Source organism: Protopterus annectens, chromosome 11.part0 (genome assembly GCF_019279795.1).
Source record: "Protopterus annectens isolate FY-2018-M chromosome 11.part0, PAN1.0, whole genome shotgun sequence".
Classification (NCBI taxonomy): Eukaryota; Metazoa; Chordata; order Ceratodontiformes; family Protopteridae; genus Protopterus; species Protopterus annectens.
In genome coordinates, this window is record NC_056745.1 from 1,025,406,430 (window position 1) to 1,025,429,952 (window position 23,523).

At 41.8% G+C, this 23,523-nt stretch overlaps 1 protein-coding gene across 1 annotated transcript in view; it reads left to right on the forward strand.

The window, feature by feature from the left end:
- CERK (ceramide kinase) overlaps positions 1 to 23,523 on the forward strand; it is a 606,813-nt gene that overhangs the window by 409,428 nt on the left and 173,862 nt on the right. The window contains exons 8-9 of the mRNA XM_044087264.1: positions 2,242 to 2,394; positions 5,577 to 5,682. Of these exons, the coding sequence (XP_043943199.1) occupies positions 2,242 to 2,394; positions 5,577 to 5,682 (259 nt within the window). The remainder of the gene's footprint in view (positions 1 to 2,241; positions 2,395 to 5,576; positions 5,683 to 23,523) is intronic.

Genomic DNA, 23,523 nt, shown 5'->3' on the forward strand with positions numbered 1-23,523 from the left:
TGCTCTGCTAAACGTTTGCTCACTATTTCCTAAGCCTTGCAACAGTATAACCTTAGTTAGTTATTGAAATAAACTGGCCTCAGTAATCCACAATGTTTTTGTGATATATTCAGAAGAAACGTATTCAACTATGTTCAAACAGTATGCCATTCTTCACTGTGGTACCTACTAGCAAATAGTGGTCAACAGTGAAAATATGCTCCCTTATTAATCATATCTGCACTCTGTCTAGAAATAAATTTATTCAACTATGAACATGTAATGCATATTGCTATTCAATGTCAAAACTTGTACTCATTAATTTAATATGTAGCAAACATTTTATTGAGAAAGCAAAAACGATATTATACATCGGCACATTAAAAGGCACCTATACAGTGAGTGATATAACAGAAAATTATATGCTGTCCATCTGCTGCCTTGCAAGTTTATAATGTTTAAATTTTCATACCTATGTTATGAAAATAAGTTTTCTCTCCCTTTCAGTCTGTATCATAAGCCGGGTATATATTCAAACAAAGTACTGGAAATTCCAGAAAATGGTGCTAGCTGGTCATCTGACAGGAAAGCATATTTTTTCACGACAAACGACAAACAATAAATTGTCTCCTTTAACAAAAAAAAACAGTAATCTACATAAAATGTATTTAAAAAAATCAATAACAGCTTAAATAATGATGTCCTAACATTTACCTTGAAAATCTCACTGTTGCTGCTTCGCCATTTTCATAGCAAATAAGCCACAATGCTCTGCTCATCCTAACACACCTAATCACACTAAATGACAGCTCTTATTTAGTAATAAACTGTTTAAGTTACAATGTATTTAAAATTATACCCTCTCATTGTTTTTTTAATAAGTATATCCTAGAGCTCTACTATATAATTTTTATGGAAACATCCATCACAATTCACAAAATAATACAAAAACATTAGCAGCACATCCATCTTACAGATACTGTAGCAGTGCGAAAACTAGTAGTGGCATGCAGTTGGCCACATTTTGTGCCTTCTGATTGCCTGTCTTTGCATCAGGAACAGATGTTTGATTGGCTTATATACCACAATGCCTATTGGCTTTAATTGCGGTATACAAGCCAGTCAAAAATTGCAAAGTGGAGCCACCACTGTTCAATGCTAAACTGCGGAACAGTGGGTTAAATCAATGCCAGATGCAAAGCAATCCAGAGCACTTGGCTGCTCAGCTTGTTGCCCTACTTTTTAATAGGCTAGTTACTTGATATACAAGTTGGAATAGTGAAAGCCAACCATCTAAGGCTTGTATGGCAGCAGAGTTGTGTGTGAGGACAGAACATAATGACTGTATATTGGTGCGGCATGCCTAGTGCCTAAAGATTGAGTTAAACTGTAGGAGAGGGTGGAGTTTTCCATTAATAGGTTTGGCTCTACTACAGCGTAGTGGAGACTGCCACGTATGCTGAATATTAGAAAAATATGAATATTAGAAAGATGCATCTTAGGTGTTTATCATACATCTGGAGAGTCATAGGGTTTAACCTGTTGTAACATCTCTCAAACAGACCCCTGATAGATTTTAATGATACTTACTGGCTTATTCTATGGATCGTCTGTGCAAATGCTCTGAGCAGCTGTCAGAGTTGTATACTTATTCACACTGTCAGGCTCAGAAACTGCATATCACTCATCACTATTAATGGAAAGTGTTTTGCTGGCATTCTCAGTTGTCCTTTGGTAGGAATAAAGACTTATCCAACAAAGCTAGGCTGCATAGTGGTACAGCAGTTAGTATTGTCACCTCTCAGCAAGAGTTTCCTTGGTTCAGTTCTCGGCTGGGGTGCCTTCTGTGCAGCATCTGCATGTCCTCCCTGCATTTGTGTGGGTTTCCTTGGGTTTCCTCCAACATTCAAAAGACGTGTCTAGAGCATTTCTCCTTGAGCCTCCACTAAAAAAGGGGTCTGTCCCAGTCAAACTCTCCCGGTAAACTAATGTTAAATAAAATGAATATAAAATAAAAAAAAAGTCAACACTGCTGTTACAGTACCTCACAGAACTCTACTTTTTACAGCTTGCAGCAGTTGTGACAGAAATGTTCCCAGTAATCAGATAGTGTTAGAACAGGCTGAAAAATACTATTGGTTATTGGGCTATTTGTGTATGTTTTGACTTGCTTTAAATCTGTATAACTGAATTACTTCAGGATTTTCCTTAGTTTTCTTAGTTGTACTAGTTGTACTGAATATTTCCTTTGTTTTATTTTAGGTGACGGACAGCCATTAGATGTTTCATCTATTCATCATAACAACAGTTTTCTGAAATACTCTGTTTCATTGCTGGGATATGGATTCTATGGGGACATATTAACAGACAGTGAAAAAAATCGATGGATGGGTCCTACCAGATATGACATTTCAGGTTGTACATTTACAAAGAAAGACGTATTCTCTTTTGTTTATAAGCTATTTTTCCATGTCTATATATTTGTGTTTGTCAATATCTGTATCTATTTATACAGATATGTATGTATGTGTGTAGTAATTTTCAGAATTTACCTGTAATTTAAGCAGTAAGAAGGCATACATTTTAGACTGGGATTTGTTTGTTTTCTTTGTTTTTTTCCATCTCTTTGCCCCCATTGTCTGTTAACCATCACTCCCTTCTTGGCTGTAATTGCAGCAAGTTATTGAGCAGCTTTAAATCAAATGTTGTTCAGTTGAGGTATAATAGGAATTTCCAGGAAACAGCCCTACTCCTCCCCCTCTTTCTGAAACACAAGTAGTGGTCTCTCCAATCTCTACTTGGGAGATTGCACCATCCAGTGTGCCCTGCAGTGCAGAGTACCCTCTGTCACTTCCATATGTATTCACTCCTCTACCTCCCTGCTTAGCATCTTCAGTGCCAAGGCTGCTAATAGAGCATTATTCACCTTGGTCACCATCAGGTCTCCCTCAATCTGTGCCACAGAGCCACATTGATTAAGCTTCTTGATACCATGTAATGACAAAGCAAGGCATGGATTTACATTTTCAGTCCTGTTGAGTATAGGGAGTCCTTCCTAGTCTTGGCGGAGGATGTCTCTCATAATTTGGGATTGAACTTTGGTTCAGGACTTTTCTCCTTAGACACCACAGTCTTCTGACTAAGATCTAGGGAGTCTTAGAGCTGCTGTGAAGCCTTTACTCAGGTTTCTGATTAGAAGTGGTTCTCAGTTTGGTTGAACTGGCATTCTGAGCTATTTGATTCAGTTACATTACATTTTTAAGCATGGAGCCTTGTCTTATGGACTTTGTCCTCAGAGTTCAGTTTTTCACATACATTCCTGGGAAGACTTCATCCCGTTGTTCCTGGTGGACAGCAGAATTGAGACCCAGCTCTAACTTGCTGAGCATTTCCTTTGGAGTGTGTTCCTTTTCCACCCTGAGTAATCTTTTATCCCTTTGGGGTATTGGACTGCATGTTTAGCAAGCATCCCTCTTTTCTGTTGGGCCTGGGCCTGCAGGATTAGTGGTGGTGGTGTTCTTCCTTAGGCTAAACTCTCTACCTATCATTCATTTCTGCAAAAGGATGCAAGATTTTCAGGCTTGCAGGTTCCAGGATGTCATCCACACTGTTCTGAAGGTTGGGTCTCCCACTTTCATTCCATTCCTCATGAGAAGTTAATTTTGTTTTCCAGTCCATTAATCTGATTCCTTCATGTGGCCAAAACTGGGAATGAAGGGGGGATAGAGCTATTCACTCCATGGTGCTGTGTCACCCAGTCGCATCTTTTTTGAATAAGCTAATTAACTTAGTTAGATGAGTAGGAGTTTCAGCTAGCTTGCTGGGATCAGAGTAGTGAGGTCTTCTTAGCTGACTGGCTACTGCATTCTGTTTGCCATGGGACTTCTCTTCCCTGGAGCCTTTTGTTTGTTAAAGCCTGCTCTGCCTGCATTGCTTACTTGCTTTAGTTTGTTTTGTGGCAGACTTGAATACTGTGAATCTAGGTTTTTGGTGCTGCCCTTCTCCAAGCTTTTTGTTGTGACTGACAGTATGGCCTTGGCTTGTTGCAGCTTGACTCTTACCTTGGACATTGTTTTCTGTACTCCATTTTAGTATGGTATTTTCATCTCTTTCCTTGTTGCTGTTTTTTACTTTAGATTCAATCCAGCTTCATCAACCATCTAAGATGGTCCTTAATCTTAAGTAAAGCATTTGTGAGCTTTTTTTTTTTACATGCCTTTACATGATATGCTTGTTGACCATCAAGCCACTGCCCATCTGCTATGTCCCTTTGTTCACTTATCATGGATATTACCAGTTGAGGCTAGATCTTGCTAGAGGAGGCTGTCATGCTGGCAGCCACAGTGATAGTTTGTGTCCTTACCAGCATCCTGGCAATGAAAACGTATCTTGTTTAGGACTGTCCCCTCCTCTGGATAGGAGATGGAAGATCTGCATTATTGTAAGGACCAGAGTACCCTCCCCAGAGCAGGTAGAGGCTCCTGTGTACTCAAGGTACAGGATACCACTGAAGTGGCTTGGTGGCTGAACACCTGCTCACAGTGGCACCGTTCTTCCTAGGTGTCATGGTTTTGAGTACCCCCAGACCCACCCCCTTTCCTCCCAGGGTGAACATGCCCATCCTCCCTTTGCCAGCTCTGTCAAGGGGCATGTGCTGCTGGTTGATCTTAGGTCACCTGTGTTATACTCGGGGCTTTATTCTTGCATACCACCAGAGCTGGGTCAACTGTGTTATACTTGGGGCTTTATTATTGTATACCACCAGAGCTGGCTTAACTTGTCAGGTTTTGTGTCAGGGACCCTCATTGACAGGTCAGTATTAGTCTGTTGCTGCTTCCCAAGGGGGTGAGTATTTTGTATAGCTATCCTTGACTGTTACAGTCCCTGTGAGTTAAGAAAAAGTGTAATCATGCATAATTTGTCAGTATTGGTTGTGCCATATCTTCATTGTTGTTTCTTGATTTGCAAAATGGCTCTCAGTAATGGATGAATTGTTAGGTGGAAAGGATGTGTGTACATATGTAGTCTGTTCAGGACATTATGGGCACACATCTGTTCCCAAGAATAGGGCATTCCGAGAAAGAGATGCCAAATTTTGGTTGGTAGAAAGGATGAACTCAACTATGGGGACCCATCAGGATCAGCTGCATTTTAAGATCAGGTTGTACTATAAGAATACATCTGTCTGTATATTAATTTGTTTGCATATATTTCTTTACCATGTAGTGTATTGATCAAACTGACCACTTTCATGTCATGGCAGTGAGAAGGTTTACAGAATTTATATGACATTATGACAATGCGCTATAAAAAATGTCTATCGGGATAGGCTCTGGCTGCCATTATGCTCTGAATAAGACAGAACAAGTATCTGAAAATGTATGAATAAATGATTGAATGAATAGTTAGTATTCACTGTCCTTGCATGTTTTGGACTATGACAAATTTTTATTAACAAAGAGTGGAAGATTGTATAACAACATAGAGGAACTGTGTGTGTAATTTCTTTATCATAAATAATGTCCTTAATATCTTTCTTAATATGCTGAAACTGAATTATCATATGAGCTTCTTTGAAAATGTTTATTTTTTTCCAGGAGTAAAAACTTTCTTTGCTCATCATTCCTATGAGGGCACATTATCATTTCTGCCATCATCAAGTACTTTAGCATCTCCAAGGGACAACAGCAGATGCAAAGCAGGGTGAGTTTAAAAACATTAGATGACTTGTAAACCTACAGTGCTGTGTACGTCAGTCCCACACTAATGTAATCTGTAGAAAAAACCACAAGGCACAGCAGCTAGGCATTTTCAAGTGTATGACATTCTTCATAATGTATCATTAAAACATAAAAATTGATATGGATGTGTATGTTTGTTCAGGGAATGCTAAAAGTGTTTAGTGATGCAGCCTTAAATTGTAGCCCAAACTTAAAAGCTGTTTTATGCATTACCATGTCTGATGGAATTTTGGGCAAGCATTTCGAAATGGATCATAGGATATGCGTGCTCTAGATTTAATTTCAAACAGAGCAATAGAGCCAAAAGCCCAACAAATTAATTTTTTTTCCTGAAAGGTATACACTTTTGAGTTGCATGTGAATTTTTTTTACTATTTTGCTGTTAGATTACAGTTGGCTTATGATGCAGTTCATAGGTTCATAGGTAGGTACTAGGCTATCAGCCCAAGGGCCTATGTAAGCCTAGCCAACAAGGTTCCCTGATTTATGCCACCCAAGAAAGTTATTTTCCTGTGCCACTGTCGAGCAGAGACACAGAAGTGATCCCCGGGGTGTATTTACTATTTTCCATCCATTCATCAAGATTCTTCTTGAAGAATGCTAATGAAGAACTTTGCTTGACATAGATGGGTAGCCTGTTTCAGAGTATGGGAAGTCTCTTGGACAGGAATCTATCCCCCCAGCATGTCCTGTTTATTGTGGTGACAAGGTTTAGGTCCCTAGAGCATGTAGCTCGGAGGGATTGGGATTTCTTTAGGTGTAGCATGTCTAACAGCTGGGTTTGACATAGCTTTATATGTTAGGCAGAGATCACCTCGGAGTAGGCAATATGCTACGGAGTAAAGCTGGAGGTTTTTGAGGCAGTCAGTGTAGGGCATTTGTTTGAGGCCAGTAATCCTCTTTGTGAGGTACTTCTGTGGTCTTTCCAGCTGCTGCAGATGTCTTGTGAGGTACATTCCATAAGGGTCGTTGTGCTCTATAATGGGTCTAATGAGTGACGAGTAGAGGGGAACAATGACCTCTTTTTTCCTGGATGAGAACCCTTTTATGATGAGGTGTGCCACGTAGAAGGACTACCTGACCACTGTGGCGATGTGACTATCAAAGGAGAGACAACTGTCCACCTTGGTCACAAGGTTTGTTATCACACATTCAGTGTTAAGTAGATTGCTGCCTATGTGGTAGTTCATGGGTACAGAGTTTTTACCAAAGGGGATGACACTGCACTTTTTGGCATTGAGCTTGAGGTCATGGCTCTGACACCAGGCATCTGTCTCAGCGAGGCCCTTCTGTAGGATGTTCACATCATTTGGGGACTTGACTATGGCTCCTTCGTTAGCCAGAGGCCTTCTGTGTTAGCCTGTACTTCGGAGAAGTAGATACCAAACAGGAGAGGTCCCAGGATGGAACCCTGTGGTACTCCACTTGTCACTGCTTTGATGTCAGATTTGGAGTCTGCAACTTTTACAGTGTGGGCTCTGTCAGTGAGCCAGTTAGCAACCCATCTTGTGACATAGGGATTTATACCTAGTTTGGTGAATTTAGCTATAATTACAGAATGGAGGATGGTGTCGAAAACCTTGGCGAGGTAAAGATAGGCTGTGTAAACCACCTTACCCTCATCTACTGCTTTGGTGACTACCTCAAAGAAGTCAGTCAAGTTCAGGAGGCATGATCTGCCTTTCACAAACCCGAACTGGGTGGAATCCAGAGTTTGGAGGTTACTAATGTCTTTGTTTAGGAGTTCCATGATGATATGTTCCATGGCCTTGCAGACCAGGCTCATCAGGCTAATAGGTCGATAGTTCCCAAGATCACTTGTGGCTCTCCCTTTGTGGAGTGGGATAACTGTTGCTGTGTGCCATTCAGTGGGCACAAAGCCTGATGTGAGGCTATTATTGAACATGGTGCTTAAGTGTGGAGCCATTTCGTTCTGAAGTTAGTGTAAAATGCAGCCTGGGATGTTGTCCGGTCCCATGAATGCTGTGTATTTGGCTGTAGAGTGTGCAGCTTTTACCTGCATAGTTGTGATTACAGGGACTCTGCATTCTTCCTGTATAGATATGGGCCCTTTAGGTGGTGAGGTGGGGGTAAAGTTAGCACTGAACCTATCTGCCAGGATGTTGGCAATATCAGTTGGTTCTGTAATTTTTGTGCCTTTGTGCTGTAACTCAGAGCAGATCTGGGTGTTGCCGTTGAGATTCTTGACATAGCTATAGAATGCTTTGTGGTTGTCCTTAGAATTAGTGGCGATTTTGTTTTTGTAGCTAGCTTTGGAGGATCTTATAAGGGATCTCAGCTTCTTACTGAGGCTGACCAGAGAGCTCCCCCACTCATGGGATTTTACTCTCTTTCGCAACAGTTTCTTCCTTCTGTTGTACAGTTTGTTTATGGCAGGGGACCACCAGATTGGCTTCCTTTTTTTGGAGGATAGCATCTTGGTTCTGTTTGGGATAGCACGATCCATGCATTCGTGTAAGTGCTTATAGAGTGCATTTGTGTAGGATTCAGCAGTTGTAACTGTATTGTCCATCTGCATGGGTGTCATGAAGTTCACCACTTCTGTCTTAAGAAGCATGAAGTTGGCTTTAGAGAAATGTTTTACCATGGTTTCCTTAATGGGGGGTGTGGGCGGGATGTGGATATCAAGGGTGATTAGCTTATGGTCGGATCGGACCAACGAGGAGTTGACTTCAGGTGTGGAACACCGATCACTCATGTTGGTAATGACTAGGTCTAGGATATTGTTGCCCCTGGTGGGGGTGTGGATAAGCTGATCCAGGGCATTGGAGTTTATGAATTCCAGAAAGTGTTGAGCTAAAGAGTTGGTACACAAGTAGTTTTTACAGTTACTGGTGGGGTAATTCAAGTTGCCCATTAGTAGGGTGTTTGATTGAACCCTAATATTTTCCAATACATCAAGAAAAGAGGAGTGGGAATCCTGGGAAATGGTGGGGGATCTGTAGCAAGCTACAATTTGGATTGCAGTTTTGCCCAGAGTTAGTTGCACTTGGATAACCCTGGATGCATTATGCTGAGCAACTAGCCTGGAGGTGTGGATATCCTTAATGAATATGGACACACTTCCGCCTTTGGTGTTTCGGTCCAGGTTACATGGCCAAAAAGTGTGGCATGAGTTATATCCTGGTAGTGCAGGAGTGCTCTCTGGAGCCTTGATCCAGGTCTCAGTCACTGCACAGATATTGATGTTCTCCATTTTAAGGAGTGCCTCGAGTGAGTGCATTTTGAGATTTAGACATCTAGCATTGAGTAGCATTACCCTCAGTTTTTGCTTGCCTGTTCCTGTTACGGTGGTGAATTTGTTATTTGAACCTTGCCTAAAAAAGGCACTATAGGGCAGCAAGAACCTTAGCCAGTATCCGGAATCCCATGGGCGACAGATGCAGGCCATCTGTGGCAAAACATCATGGTCTGTCGACCATGTCATCCCAAGCAGACAGATACTGGATCCCCTTAGAATGACACCAGAAGCTTAGCCAATTGTTGAAGTCAGTCATTTTGTCCTTGTACTGCCGTATCATTCGGGGCGATGGCAGAATGCTACTCAGGGCTAGGGTCATACCTGCCTGGGCTACAAGATCGGAGAGCTTTTCCATGTCTTACTTCATGTAGTGAAGGGAGGTATGTCTCAGGTCATTCACACCAACATGGACAATGACAGTCATATTTGTACTTGTGGAGTGACCTGAGTGCGTGGGTTATGTGGCGGATCATGGCACCCGACAGGCAGCTGACAGTAACCTTCTCCTTGTTTGGCCTGGTGAGTGGGACATCAGTGTGCCTGACTATAGAGTCACCTATGACTAGTGTGTTGGGTACGTTGTTTTGCCTTATTGGCTGTGCCTGAGTGGCACACTGAGTCTGTGGGCTATGTGTCATTTGGGTTGTGTTGGGGGATGGAGGTTGCTTGTGTTTCTGCTTTGGAAGTTTCTGTAGCTTAGACAGATTATTATTGAGAACCTCCGCGAATGTTTTTGCGTTACTATGTGTGGATTTTGGTGGTTTAGATTTAGTGAGACTATATGTGATGAGAGTGGTGTGGTGCAAATGTTTACCGTCTCCTCGTGACTGTCAAGTTCAGTCTTGGTTGGAGAGAGCATTACCTCCAGTTTGGCTAGATCTCTCACAGGTTGTAGTGTTGGGTGGCAGGAGGAGAGGGTTGTCTGTGTACATGAGGCAATTTCTACATTGCCTCAAGATGCCCAGATTCTTCAGATAGACAGGAGAGAACACTGGGAGCTGATCCTTGGACATGCCTGAATAAAAAATATTTTCCTCTAGATAAGTGAGGAAAGTGAGTACAACAGCAGTTTTTCTCTAAGCAAGTGAGAAACGTAAGTACAAAAACTGTTTTCCACTAGGTAATGAGGAAAATTGAGTGCTATAGTAATTAGTAGCTTATTTAGTGCTTACAAGTTCTGAACAAGTGCTGAGCATGAATAAGCAAATTTAAGTGCTAAAACTAAGAATCCGTATCTGCACTAAACAAGTTACAGGACAGAAACAAGTGCAAATGCAGGCTTTCAAATCAGAAAGTTGTGAGAGATGGAAGAGATTGCCCAAATGGCCAATAACTGCAATTTCTGGGCCAAAACCACTCCTTATGTGGTACACAGGTTACCTAGTGCTTACCACTCCCACTGATAAGCTAGAAAGGCTTGGGGGGCTCAGAAACTTGCATACAGTCCTGGATACAGCAAATCTGTATCTGGAACACTAGTTACAGGAAAGGTAGGAAACCGGCTTACAGTTTTTTTTTTTGTTGTTTTTTTACAGAAAAGTAGTAAAAACAATTCACATGCAGTGCAAGCTAGCACACTTGAGTATGTAGCAATGTTAGACCAAGCACAGCTTAAAAATGCATTTAAATTAAAAAGGACTAAAAGCAAATGCAGAAAGAGTTTATTAGGTAGAATGTGGTAAAGAGATGGGACTGGGTGAGTGTCCCAGATCAAATCTAATCTACAGTGGGGTGGGCAACTGCAAAAGCCACCAAATTTAAACTACATACCAAAAATAGGGTGGGTGGGACAAAACAGTTTCAACAGAGATCTAAGCAAAAACTAACAGTACAAACTCTAAAACCAAAAAATATACTCAGCTCTGTATATTTGCAGATCAGTCTCTCAGAACAGGGAGACAACAGTTTCAACAGAGATCTAAACAACAATTAACAAACTCTATAACCAAAAAAAATATACTCAGCTATGTATATTTGCAGATCAGTCTCTCAGAACAGGGAGACAACAGTTTCAACAGAGATCTAAACAACAATTAACAAACTCTATAACCAAAAAAATATACTCAGCTATGTATATTTGCAGATAGTCTGGAAGGCAGTCTCTCAGAACACAGGTTCCAGCACTTAAATGCAGGCTGTTACTAACAGGTCAAATTTTATGCAAGTGATTCTTTGAGTTAGATAACACGCAAGTTGTAAAAACCAGTTATACCAATGAAGACACGGCAGAAAATGGGGGGGGGGGGGCAGTTTCAACAGAGATCTAAGCAACAACTAACAGTACACACTCTAAAACCAAAAAAAATATACTTAGCTCTGTATATTTGCAGATCAGTCTCTCAGAACAGGGAGACAACAGTTTCAACAGAGATCTAAGCAACAATTAACAAATTCTGTAACCAAAAAATATATACTCAGCTCTGTATATTTGCAAATAGTCTGGAAGGCAATCTCTCAGAACACCGGTTCCAGCAATTAAATGCAGGCTGTTACTAACAGGTCAAATACATGCAAGTGATCCTTGAGTTAGATAACACACAAGCTGTAAAAAAACATTCAGTTATACCAACTGAAGACACTTGGTGTTTGAACAACATGCTGATTTTTTTAAACAAATATCTACTTTTATCAAGTACATGAGCAGGCTAAAGAAAGCAGTGACATGTAAGCATTTAAATGAGTAAAGTTGTGCTCTTGATAATGCTGAACAGTCTTCTAACAAAACAAGCATATTTGAGTATACATGGTGTAGTGGAGCCCATCTGAAATGGATAGGTGCCCCTTGCACTGGTTGTGGGTGTAGTGTGTCCTGCAGAAAATGGCCTTTGATTCTGAGGAAGCAGACTAGTGCTTTATGGAGCTTAATTACTGAATTGGCATCTTTTGTTAATGCAGAGAGGTTAGCTAGATGGCAGTATTGATATGTAACTGGAATTTGTGTGTGATAAGTTGTTGCTGACAAAATACCAGATGAGACAATTTTCAGTGCACTTGGATATATTTGATCTTACTTGTATCTCTCAACTGTACAGATTTTCTCAGAATGTCCAGATTTTTGCCTCACATTTTTGGTCAATTTTTCATAAAATTGTGGTTTTCTGGCAAATTAATGGCAAATCATTAAAGGTTAAAGTTAGAAAATAATGACTGACATTTCAGTTTCAGACTCCATACCATTTGGAAAAGTCATACTAATTCAAAACCTGTTATTCTATCAACTTTCTGAGTTTGTAAGAGCAGTATTTAAAATGTGTCCCTATTTTGGTCCTTTGTCCCACTTTCATTTATGGCTTTGTCCAGATTTCTTGCTCTAAGAGGTTGAGAGGTATGAGTCCTTACTGGCTAAGCATGCTGTAGTGTGAGAAAAGGTGGTAAGACACACATTTATTTATAGAATGACACTGAGTTTTACTGCTCTGGAGTGTGTGAACATTTTAATGTCCAGAGATCATGACTTTTCAATGTTTGTTGCAAAGAGTATATATTATTAATACATCCAACTACAATCATATCTGAATCTCAACAAAACTGAGTAAGAATATCGGCCTGAAGAATCTTGGCATGGATTTGAAGTCACAGCCACAGTAAACTACTTCACCAGTTAAAAGAGATCCCTGCTGGCAGAAGGGTGGAATAAATAAGAAGAGGTGATTTAAGCACTGAGATTGTAAGCATTAAGTTTTTTGAACAATGAAGTTTAAGTACTATGTTGAGTGGTGTCTACAGTAGTTAGCATACTAAATAGTGCAGAAGACAGTGAAGTTGTGTTTTGTGCTGAAGCTATTATTGAAGCTGTACAGATCACTGAAGTATTACAGCCTCACCCAGACCTGACCCTGTATTGTTGTTTTAATAGTATTTAGACTTGACTGTACAATTAATTGCCTTGTGAAAATCCTCGATTTGAAGCCTACCAGTGAGCCATACCTCTCATATTTGCAGATTTTAGCCTCATACTTTATTCTCTTCATCATAATTTTTTTTTCTTTTTTCTGATAAACTGCTGAGGACTTTAGTTTGTACACAATTACAGGCATTTGAGTTTCTGACTTCATATGCTTCAGTAAATGCGTGCGTGCTAATGCAAAAGCTTTTATTTTAGCAACTTTTTAAGTTTATAAAAGGAATAACTAAAATCTGTCACTGATTATTAGTCTTTGCCTCTCCATTATTTTTGGCTTGTCCAAGTTTCTTGCTATATTTGGTTGAAAAGTGTGGTGCCAGTGTACTTTTTGTGTAATATGATATACTTTGCAGGTTAGTTTTTGGCTGTAATGCTTTGATAACTAAAGTTTTCAAGTAGAACTTTTTATTTCACTTTATGTGCATTGTCTTGTCCTGACATTCATATCTGACCAGATACAAATTAAACAACATTCCAAAACCTGCTACAATGCCACCCCTTTAATTCAACATAATAACTCTTCTGGATCACCTGCTGGGTCAGTATGGCCTGTCCATCAGATCTGCTTTACACACGTGGAGTTTCTAGTGTAAAGGTATGCAATCCCTTAAGGACTTTCCATTTTGCAGCAGTAATATTTTTCTTGGTATCAGGAGGTACCTCATTGCTAAGTGGTCAGCTGTAAACCTTGTCTCTTGATCAAGGCAAAGGAATATTGACCCATTTCCTATTAGTTCCCACTGCATCACAGCCCCATAACCTATCTGCTCCATTGGCTAGACAAAAGGCCATCTCGCAAATTTTACATTTGCCTATTCCTAGATAACCCCTATGGGAGTTATCCATTGGAGTCCCATATCCCTGTAAAGTAGAAGCTGGTCTTTTTCATAATGATGTGTACACCCTCAGCCACAACTTCTTTTCCAGCAGGTCCTGGACCTCATTGGTCACCACCAGTCTAAATGTCTTGAGAAACTCACAGATAGTACCCTTGCAAGCATGCCCCATATGCCTGAGAAGCACTTATGTATTAAACCTTTATTACCTGTCTGGCAGAAGATTTAGAAATTGTTTAAATAACATCTGCTTTAGCAAAAAATCCTTACTCCTACCTGCTGAGCCAGTGTAGAGTTTGTCTCTGAACAGGAGAATTCTGCAGTAACCAATATACTTTAATTGTATTGTCTTCTGATGGGTCTCATTTGATAACCTGATATGTGACATTACTAGAACCTGCTGGAGGGATAGATTTTCTCTCAGAGGTTACCACACCTTTGGAGTGGACTCCCACTTCATGCCAAACAGAGCACTGGCCATCTTCAAACACAATCTGGACGATTGGATGGGTAACCGTAAATTCACCCCAGGGGTTCCACATGTGTCCATCTTGGACAGTGGCAGTTGGTGCTGATCGTGGAAATAAGGGTAGAACTTGGCTAGGCTTCTAAGGGCCCAATGGCCATTAGCCCAGTAACTTCCTTTGATCCTATTATCAGTGCACTTTCCCTATAACACTGATTGTCAGTTTGCAAATCCAGAGTATACACTGAGCCATGGTGAGTCTGTCAACCATTGCAGCAGATTACTTTGAACATCTCTCAGTAGTGCTGGAAGACCTCACAATGGAATATGCAACCCCCCATATCTTACTATACCTGTCCTGTTTGTACAGTACTTTTAAGCTTCTGAGGGTATGCCATTTTCTAGGTTATAAGATAAGTAATGTACCACCCAAGAGCATATGATGAGTGATTATTCTGAATACTAGCTTTCAGACAAACTTATAGTAGCACGGAGGTATGATCCAACAGCAAAGTGACTTTACAACATACAAGCAACTGCATGTGTATACACATATGTAGACTCTATACTGCCATAGTGATACCTGTCAGAAACAAGAAAAACAGAGTTCTCTTGTTATCCCATATGGACTAGGAACTTAACTGTCTAATTGTCTGAGCCATTTATAGTGCAGTAAGTATGAGCATGTGGCAACACATAATACACTAAAAGGGTGCAAATATTTTGACAGAAGCTATCCTGTCTCGTAGTGATGCATGAAAATTATGCCAGGAGGGGCACCACACAGAAAGCTATTGCAGTCTAGTTGCAGGTTTATGGCCAACATTTTGGAGGGGATCTGTGAAAAATGCTTGTATATTGGCAGATTTCTTTATCCCAGTTACACCCCAAAGGTCTCTTACTCTGTCAACAGAGCTACTAACTGCAAAGCACTCCCATCTTGTTTTGCTCAACTCACAAACCAGACAGATCTGTAAACATCATGAAGTGATGCAGTGTAACCCTCATATCCTTAGCTGAGTTACTTGTTGGTAGTAACTCATCTCCCACGAATTAGACAGTCCTCAGGTTGGTATGACATGACTAACCTGCTAATTCCATATTGTTTACCAGTGTCTGAGCAACAACAAAGCTGAAGATAGAGGGTGGCCTTGCCAACTCTCCTTGAAAAAGCTAAAACCTGGAGAAAGTGTAGAATGGATTAAGATTTTAGACAGAGGATATGGAAATAAAGTCTGAACAGCATCTATAAACCTTTCAGAATTTTGTATAATTCTCTTAAACATCTGTTATCCTCTCCATGTGACTGTTAATGTCCTGTTCAACAGAGTGTTCTTTTTGTCTCTTCTAGTTTATAAGTTAAAGTATGTGAGACTGAGTAAGACTCAAGTGAGGTAGGAAGCCCAGTAAATTTCCATTCTCTGTTTCCTGTCCATTACTTGGATTATCTGCTTGAGCTCCATCATGGCCCAATTGTCATAGCCTGTCCCCATTCCATTTCTTTTTTAAATGATTTTACTCATTTGTTAAATGGGAGAGTAAATGTGGTCCTTAGACCCTCTTGGAGTGCAACATGGACCAGAAGGGCATGGGTAAATACAGAAGTAAGTACAGTATAACAGACGTACAGAGTAACCAGTTACCCCAGCTTATTTTGGATAGTGGTTTGAAACTGGAATACCTGGAAAAAAAACAATACAGACAAAGGGACAAACATGCAAAATCCTCAGTGATTGTAAAGTCAGGATTGAACCCAGACCCTGGAGCTGTGTGGCTGAGATCTGATCACTCAGAAATTAAATGGAATTGCTTGTTTTGGTGATATGAAAAGGTGATCTTTCAATATATTACAGGTTATGACCAAGTTCATTGCAGAGCTGAGTCAAAACCAGTGATATAGGATTGTGCAGAAGTCTGCTTTTCCTCCAAGAAAGAACTCTGTAAAGACCATACAAGAGTTTGATTCTCCTGCCTGACCACTCCAGGGTTATTGCGAGTGGTCTATAATTTCTGTGGAAGGATAACCAATGTAAGTGATGAACAGGCCTGGTGCAGCGTATTGTCTACACTGGTGTAATATCACCTAGCACATTTGAACAACACGAGTTTCTCAGCTGCTTGTTTGGAGTTGCTGTCAGAGGTAGTTGCAATTGCCAGATTGCCAAAAGGTTTACCTTCAGACTTTCTTGGAGGATACACTTAGGCAAATGACTTGGTCATACAGAAGTTCTTCAAACAAGTGAATGGATACTCATGGAAAAAGAGGAAAGCAAGATCCAAACCCACCATCTTTAGCCATGCTTTTCTGAATATTTGGTATACAACCTTGCTTCCACCTCTATTTCCTTCCCATGTACTTTGTTTAGGTTTCTCCATTATTACACTGGACTTACCTCCCTGCCACCTGGTGGTTATAGGAAGGCTTGTCCTCTGTATTTCTTTACAGTGCCCAACAGCCCTGGCTTATCTGCTGTTAAAATTTCACAAGAGCTGAGTTCTCCCAACATCCTTTGCCAGTTAAAGTGACAGCTCATTATACCAAACCTTGTGACCTAAGAAGAATATTCATTTTTTCAGACACTTAATTTAGAAAGGGAAACAAGAATGTTGCCTTGCACAGTCTAAGAAGAGTTGATATTTTTTTTATTTTTAAGGTCTGATAATGTCTTGTAATAGCTACAGGGAAATTACTGGGTAATGATTTGCTTCACAAGTACTCCTCTATAACAAAGGAAAAAAAAAACACATGGTCACAAACAACCCTTCACACTTACAGTTACACAGCAAGTCTGATTTTCACTGGATGTCAAATTCTCATTTTTCAGCCAGTGGGGATAACATGTACATTGATTTAGAATCGTCAAATCATTCCCAGCAGAACCACCCAAAATATGTCCCCAAGACTAGACTTCCATTCACAGAAATCTCTTCCTTTAGAAGACCTGATATAAACTATGTACTTATCCAGATGTTGTTTGCATTTCACTGTTGCAGTCATCACATTTGAGTTATCTGCTTGCAGGTAGCCAACAGCCGGCCTGAATACCAGAGTCTTCGGATTTCTTCTTTGGATGTTGTCACTTCTTCCATGACGTCATGTCGTCAGGGGTATAAAACATGCAGCCAGTGCCATTACATCAGTCTTTCTTGCCGTGCGGTGCCTGAAGCAGAAGCAGTTCGCAAGTGCCTGTCGGCAGTCTCCTGAAATTTTCGTTTTCAAGTTTCAGACCCGAAGTCTTCAACAAACATAAGTACCCCGTTGGGGATCCTTTTTCTTGCTCTAACCAATGTCAGTAAAAGTTAACAATTGTCTTGCCTGTGGAAAGCAAATACCTCAGAGATTTTCATTCTTACTGCATCCCCTGTTTAGGCCGAGACCACGACGTCCCTCTCTGGCAGTTTTGTGCCTTGTTCAACGCCCGAACTATTCATCGTCGGGCTATTTTTGCAGCCAGTTATTTTCGTACTCTATTTCTGTACTCTGAAATGGCTTTGTTAAGCCATCTGACTACCGATTTTCTGAAAAAACGTAAGGATAAAGACAGAGACAGACCGTATAGGTCCAAAACTGCCGACGACTCTTCCATTAAGCTAGTTGCCAGTCCATCAATACTCAGTGAGGCACTTTCACAGCCCCTGATACCCGCTACTTCAGATTTGCAGGCCTCTACTGAGACCCATTCCGAGTCTGGTATGCCGTGAGATGCTTCTTCGACTATGGAACCTGCAGATGTCTCTACCTTGGAAGGGTCCGGAACCGCTGTGCAGGCATCAGCATCTGAGGGTGTATTCAGGCCTACAGACATTCATATTAAAACGGCGCCATTTCCATCCAGAAGTTCCGAATTCCTCAGGCCAAAAACTCGCACTACGCCTAGAAAACAGACGACCAAACCGCAGGCTCAGGCCCATATGCCTCAAAAACAAATGCTTAGAATGGCTAAAGACCTTATTACCTTAATTAGGGGAAGCCAGCCTTCCCCCTTTAAGAGCCGTAGAACTGATTTTCCTTCTAATTCTTCTGATCAGGAATCTGATATTTCTGCTCCTTCTGATTACCAGGATTTGCCCTTATCTACTTATGAGGATTCTGATGCAGAGTATTCCATTCTCTCTGCTTCCCCTCCAGAAGATTTTTCTTTCGGTGAAACTTTGCATAGTCTTAGGGAGCATTTCCGCTGGGAAAGCCAGGATTTCTCTGAGTCCAAAAAGAGACACAGTCTTTTATCTATCCCTCCTGTTCTGGACATTGTAGATGATGCTTTCTTGGAATCTAGCCTTACCCCAGACACTTTACCTCCAGCTCCCAGAAAACCTGACATGTACTACCGAGTACCTGACTTTCACAAGTTCCTCTTCAAGAATCCTTCTGCGGATCCAGAGACCATTTCCCAAGGACCAAAAGGCATTAAGGCTGCTGCTGCCAAAAATTCTACACCTTCTGATAGAGATTCTAGAGCCTTAGACAGATGGGGTAAGAAGATATACACTTCTGCTACTTTGGCCATTAGGGCTTGAAATTGCCAGTTTCATATGTTAAAGTATCAGCAGCATATTATGGGACTACTTAAACAGAAAATGATGTTGATTCCTGGCTGTGCTGAACACAAAGAATTGCAAGATTTAATGCATTCTGCAGAACAAGTTGGTAAACATACTTTGCAATGTGGTTTTGACGCTTTAGAAGCATCTTGCAGGGCTGCTGTCACTGGGTCTGTACTTAGAAGGCATGCTTGGCTTAAGGAACAAAACTTGCCAGATCATGTTAAAGCTAAATTACTGGATGCTCCCTTAAACCAAGACCACCTTTTTGGCAACAAAGCAGAAGTCCTCAAAAGGATGGAGGAAAAAGCTAAATCTATGCAAACTGTTAAAGATTTCCTACAAGTACAGCCTCCCAGATTCAGTAGGCATTGGCCTTCAAAGAACTGGTCCTTTCCAGTACCTTCCAGGCCTTCTCAGTCCAAACCCAGGAAAAGCAGACCACCTAGGCTACAGTCTCAGGCTACGCACAGATCTAAGCAGTGGGGGGCTCCCACTTCCAAAGCAGGGAGTAGTGAGCCACCCCCTACGGAAAAATGGCACAATGACTTAACCTTAACCCTTCCAAGCCTTGCTCAACTACCTGCTTCCTTAGGAGGAAAGCTCGCCCTGCCATCAAAAAATTGGGAACTCGTTACCCAGTACAAATGGGTTTTAAGCATAGTTTCCCAAGGATACAGATTCCACTTCCACACACTACCAACCCCAAGTGGTTGGCCAGGCCTACCCCCAAATCAGTGGGCAGAGGCCCAACAGAAGGTTATCTCTCTTCTCAGTATCCGGAATATTCAACTTGTCCCAACAGAACAATGGGGACAAGGTTTTTATTCAAGACTTTTTCTGGTACCCACAAAAGACAACTCCTGGCATTTGGCGTCCTATCCTGGACCTCTCTAGTCTCAACACCTTTCTGGTGGTTCCAAAATTCAAAATGCTAACTCTTCAACAGCTTCCTCCTATGCTAGCCAAGGATGCCTGGCTGGCAACCCTAGACTTAAAGGAAGCTTACTGCACAACCCAATAAGAGGATCCTGCAGACAATACCTACGATGTTCATTGTGTTTCACTGTTGCAGTCATCACTGTAGGGTTCTTCCTGCCGGCAGGCAGCCTTCGGTCGGCCAGAATCCCAAAGTCTGGGTCCGGCGTCAGCTGTTCAGTCATGCTCCCCTAACGTCACAGCGCCAGGAGTACAAAGCTGCCAGCCGATGCCATGTTCTCCAGTCTTTCTTGCCGTGCGGTGGAAAAAGTTCGCAAGTGCCGGTCGGCTGACTTCTGATATTTTTTCGTGCTTCATTCCGAAGACTTTCTTCTTCTTCTCAAAGCTAAGTACCCCGTTGAGGAAATTTTTTTCTTGCTCCAGTCCGATGTCAGAAAAAGTTAATTGTATTTCTTGTGGGAAGCAAATACCTCATAAGGATTTCCACTCTTACTGTATTCCTTGTTTAGGCCCTGACCACGATGTAGCTAGTTGTCTGTTTTGTGCTAGATTTAACCAACGTACTATTAAGCGGAGGTACGATTTTGCTTTTCACTACTTTGGCAGGTGATTTAATTACAATATGTCGTCGGACACGCTTCCGACTACCGGAGTTCACAAAAGACGCAAGGATAAGGACAGGCCTCCGAGGTACAAATCAGACGATGGTTTACAAGTAGAGCCAGCTACAGGTTCGGCCGTCATCAGTGAGGTGCTTTCACAGCCCCTGTCATCGGCCATTTCAGAACCGATTGCCGAAACGGACTCCCACGAGGAGCCAACTAGGCCTTTGAGTACTCCAGCTGCAGGACCTTAGGATAATGCTCCCTCGGATGGGTCCGGAGCCGCTGGGCTTCCGAGGGGGTTTTCAGGCCTACACAGCTTCTGATAAAGGCAAAGGCAAAGACAAAGGCGAAGACTCCTTCTAAATCAAAGACTCCAGCCCAGGCCTCTTCTGATCTGGGACCCAAATCTCAGAAACAGATGCTTAAAATGGCGGAGGACTTACTAACCATGATTAGGGGTTCACATCCCCTTCCAGACAAAAGGCCAAGGCAAAATTGGATTATGAATCCTCTGATCAGGCATCTATTTCTTCAGTGTCTTCCTCTGAATAGGAATATACTTTCCCTCCTTATGAGGATTCTGATGTTGAGGAATCCATTCCATCAGCTTCTCCCCCTGAGGATTTTTCTTTTAGGGAAACTTTACATGACATGAGGGAACATTTTCACTGGGAAGGACAGGAGTACTCTGAATCTAAGAGAAGGCTTAGGGATTTCCTTCTTCTTCTCCAACACAGAGACCCCTGGCTATTCCTCCTATTTTGGATATTGTGGATGATGTCTTTTCTGAGGCTAATTTAACTCCTGACTCCTTTACTCCAGCCCCTGCTAAGCCTGACAGGGGTCCCTGACTCCCACCAGTTCCTTTACAAAAATCCTGCTGCTGATCCAGAAACCATTTCTCAGGGTCCTAAGGGTGTTAAGGCCACCTCTGCTAAAAACCCTATTCCATCAGATAAGGATTCTAGAGCTTTGGAGAGATGGGGCAAAAAAGTGTACACTTCTGCTACTTTATCCATTAGGGCTTTAAATTGTCAATTTCATAAGCTAAAATATCAGCAATTTCTGCTGTCTGTTATGAAACAAAAGCTAGGTACCATTTCTGCATGTGCAGATAATAAGGAATTACACAATTTGATGCATGCTACTGAGCAAGTGGGGAAGCATGGCTTACACTGTGGTTTTGATGCCTTGGAGGTTTCATGCAGGGCGGCTGCCACTGGCACAGTCATTAGAAGCATGCTTGGTTAAAGGAACAAAACTTACCTGATCAAGTGAAAGCAAAGTTACTGGATGCTCCTGTTCAGCATAATGTTTTGTTTGGGTCTAAGGCTGAAGAAGTGATAATGAAAATGGAGGATAAGGCAAAATCCATGCAAACGGTTAAGGATTTCTTACAAGTTCAGCCCCCAAGATTTAGCAGAAATTGGCCAACTAAAAATTGGTCCTTTCCCAGCTCAGACAGGCCTCAGAGGGGTAGATATAGGCGCTCCAGAGGGAGGGCCCAAGCACAGACCTCTTACAGACCTAGACAGTGGAGTGCATCCACCCCCAGGGGTGGAGAGGACAGACCTCAATCTTATAGAAAACAGGCTCAAAGACTCCCCCTGCATGGCTCCAGGAACCTCTTTCCTGGAAGCCCCTCTAGGAGGAAAACTCTCTATTTTTCAACAAAATTGGACTTGCATAACCCAAGACAATTGGGTTCTGGATGTAGTTTCAAGAGGTTACAAATTCCACTTTCATACCTTGCCAAGACCAAACGGATGGCCAGACCTACCAAAACACCAATGGGCAGAGGCATTAAACCAGGTGGGATCCCTCATGGCTATGAGGGCCATAGAACTGGTTCCACAATCAGAGACTGGGCAAGGCTTTTACTCAAGGCTCTTTCTAGTTCCCAGAAAAAATTCATGGAGACCCATCCTGGATCTGTCAGTCTTAAATACTTTCCTGGAGATACCAAAGTTCAAGATGCTTACTCTGCAGCAGTTCCTGCCAATGTTGAGCAAAAATGCATGGATGGTGACATTGGATTTAAAGGAGGCTTACCTACACATCCCTATCAGACAGGAGTGCAGAACATTCCTCAGGTTCAAGGCCGGCTCGAAACATTACCAATTCTCTGCGCTGCCCTTTGGCTTGTCTACTGCACCCAGGGTCTTCACCAAGTGCCTGGCACCAGTAGTAGCTTTATTGCAGACTCAAGGGAATTCAAATTTACCCTTATCTGGATGACTGCCTTATTCAAGCAGACAGCAAGGATGTCTTACTCCAGCACCGGGAATTTGTTCAAAATCTGCTTAAGTACCTGGGATTCAATGTGAACATAAAGTCAAATTTGACACCCACACAACAGATAACTTTTTTTAAAAAAACCCTTTTTTCCCGGAAAATGAGGCCAGTATTGGACCGGACATCCCTGAACAAGTCAGTAAAAAACTCAAAATTCAGGATGGTCACAGTCCAGTCCATTCAACATCTATTGCAAATGGACGACTGGATGTGCTCGATAGACCTCAAGGACACATACTATCATATCAAAATGAACAAATGCTCCTGAAGGTATCTCCAATACCGTCTAGGAGCCATTTACTCCCAAATAACAGTCCTCCCTTTTGGTCTCACAACAGCCCCCAGGGTGTTCACCATATGCATGGTGGTAGTCGTAGCTCACTTGAAACTGCAGGGATTCCATGTTTCCTTCCCTGGATGATTGGCTCTTCACCATTCCAGCCAGGCATCTACTCACCCAAGCCAGGGATTATTTGTTACACCTAGCCCTTACCTTAGGCATAACCATCAACATGCAGAAATTACAGTTGGACCCTTTCCAAGTAATAGACTTCATAGGAGAGCATCTAGACAGATCCAAAACCCTGGCCTTCCTCCCTCTAGACAGAATTTCACTCTAAGACTACATATCGGACAGATTCTTTCAATACAGAAACTGCCAGCGAAATTAGATCTCCGAGCACAGCAAGGCTACACATGAGAATTCTGCAGTGGACATTAGCAGTCCGGTGGTCCTTGCACCAACATCCCTAAACTATCCGATCAAACTTTCAAGAGCGCGCAAAAATGAGCTTCTGTGTTGGCTTCATTCTTCAGATATCAAACAAGGACATTCCCCCCTCTCCAACTGCCATATTGACCACGGACGCCCCCCAGATAGGATGGATGAGGCATTTCTTAGGACAGACAGTCCAAGGCACGTGGGTGTCACAGGAAACCAATCTGCATTATCAA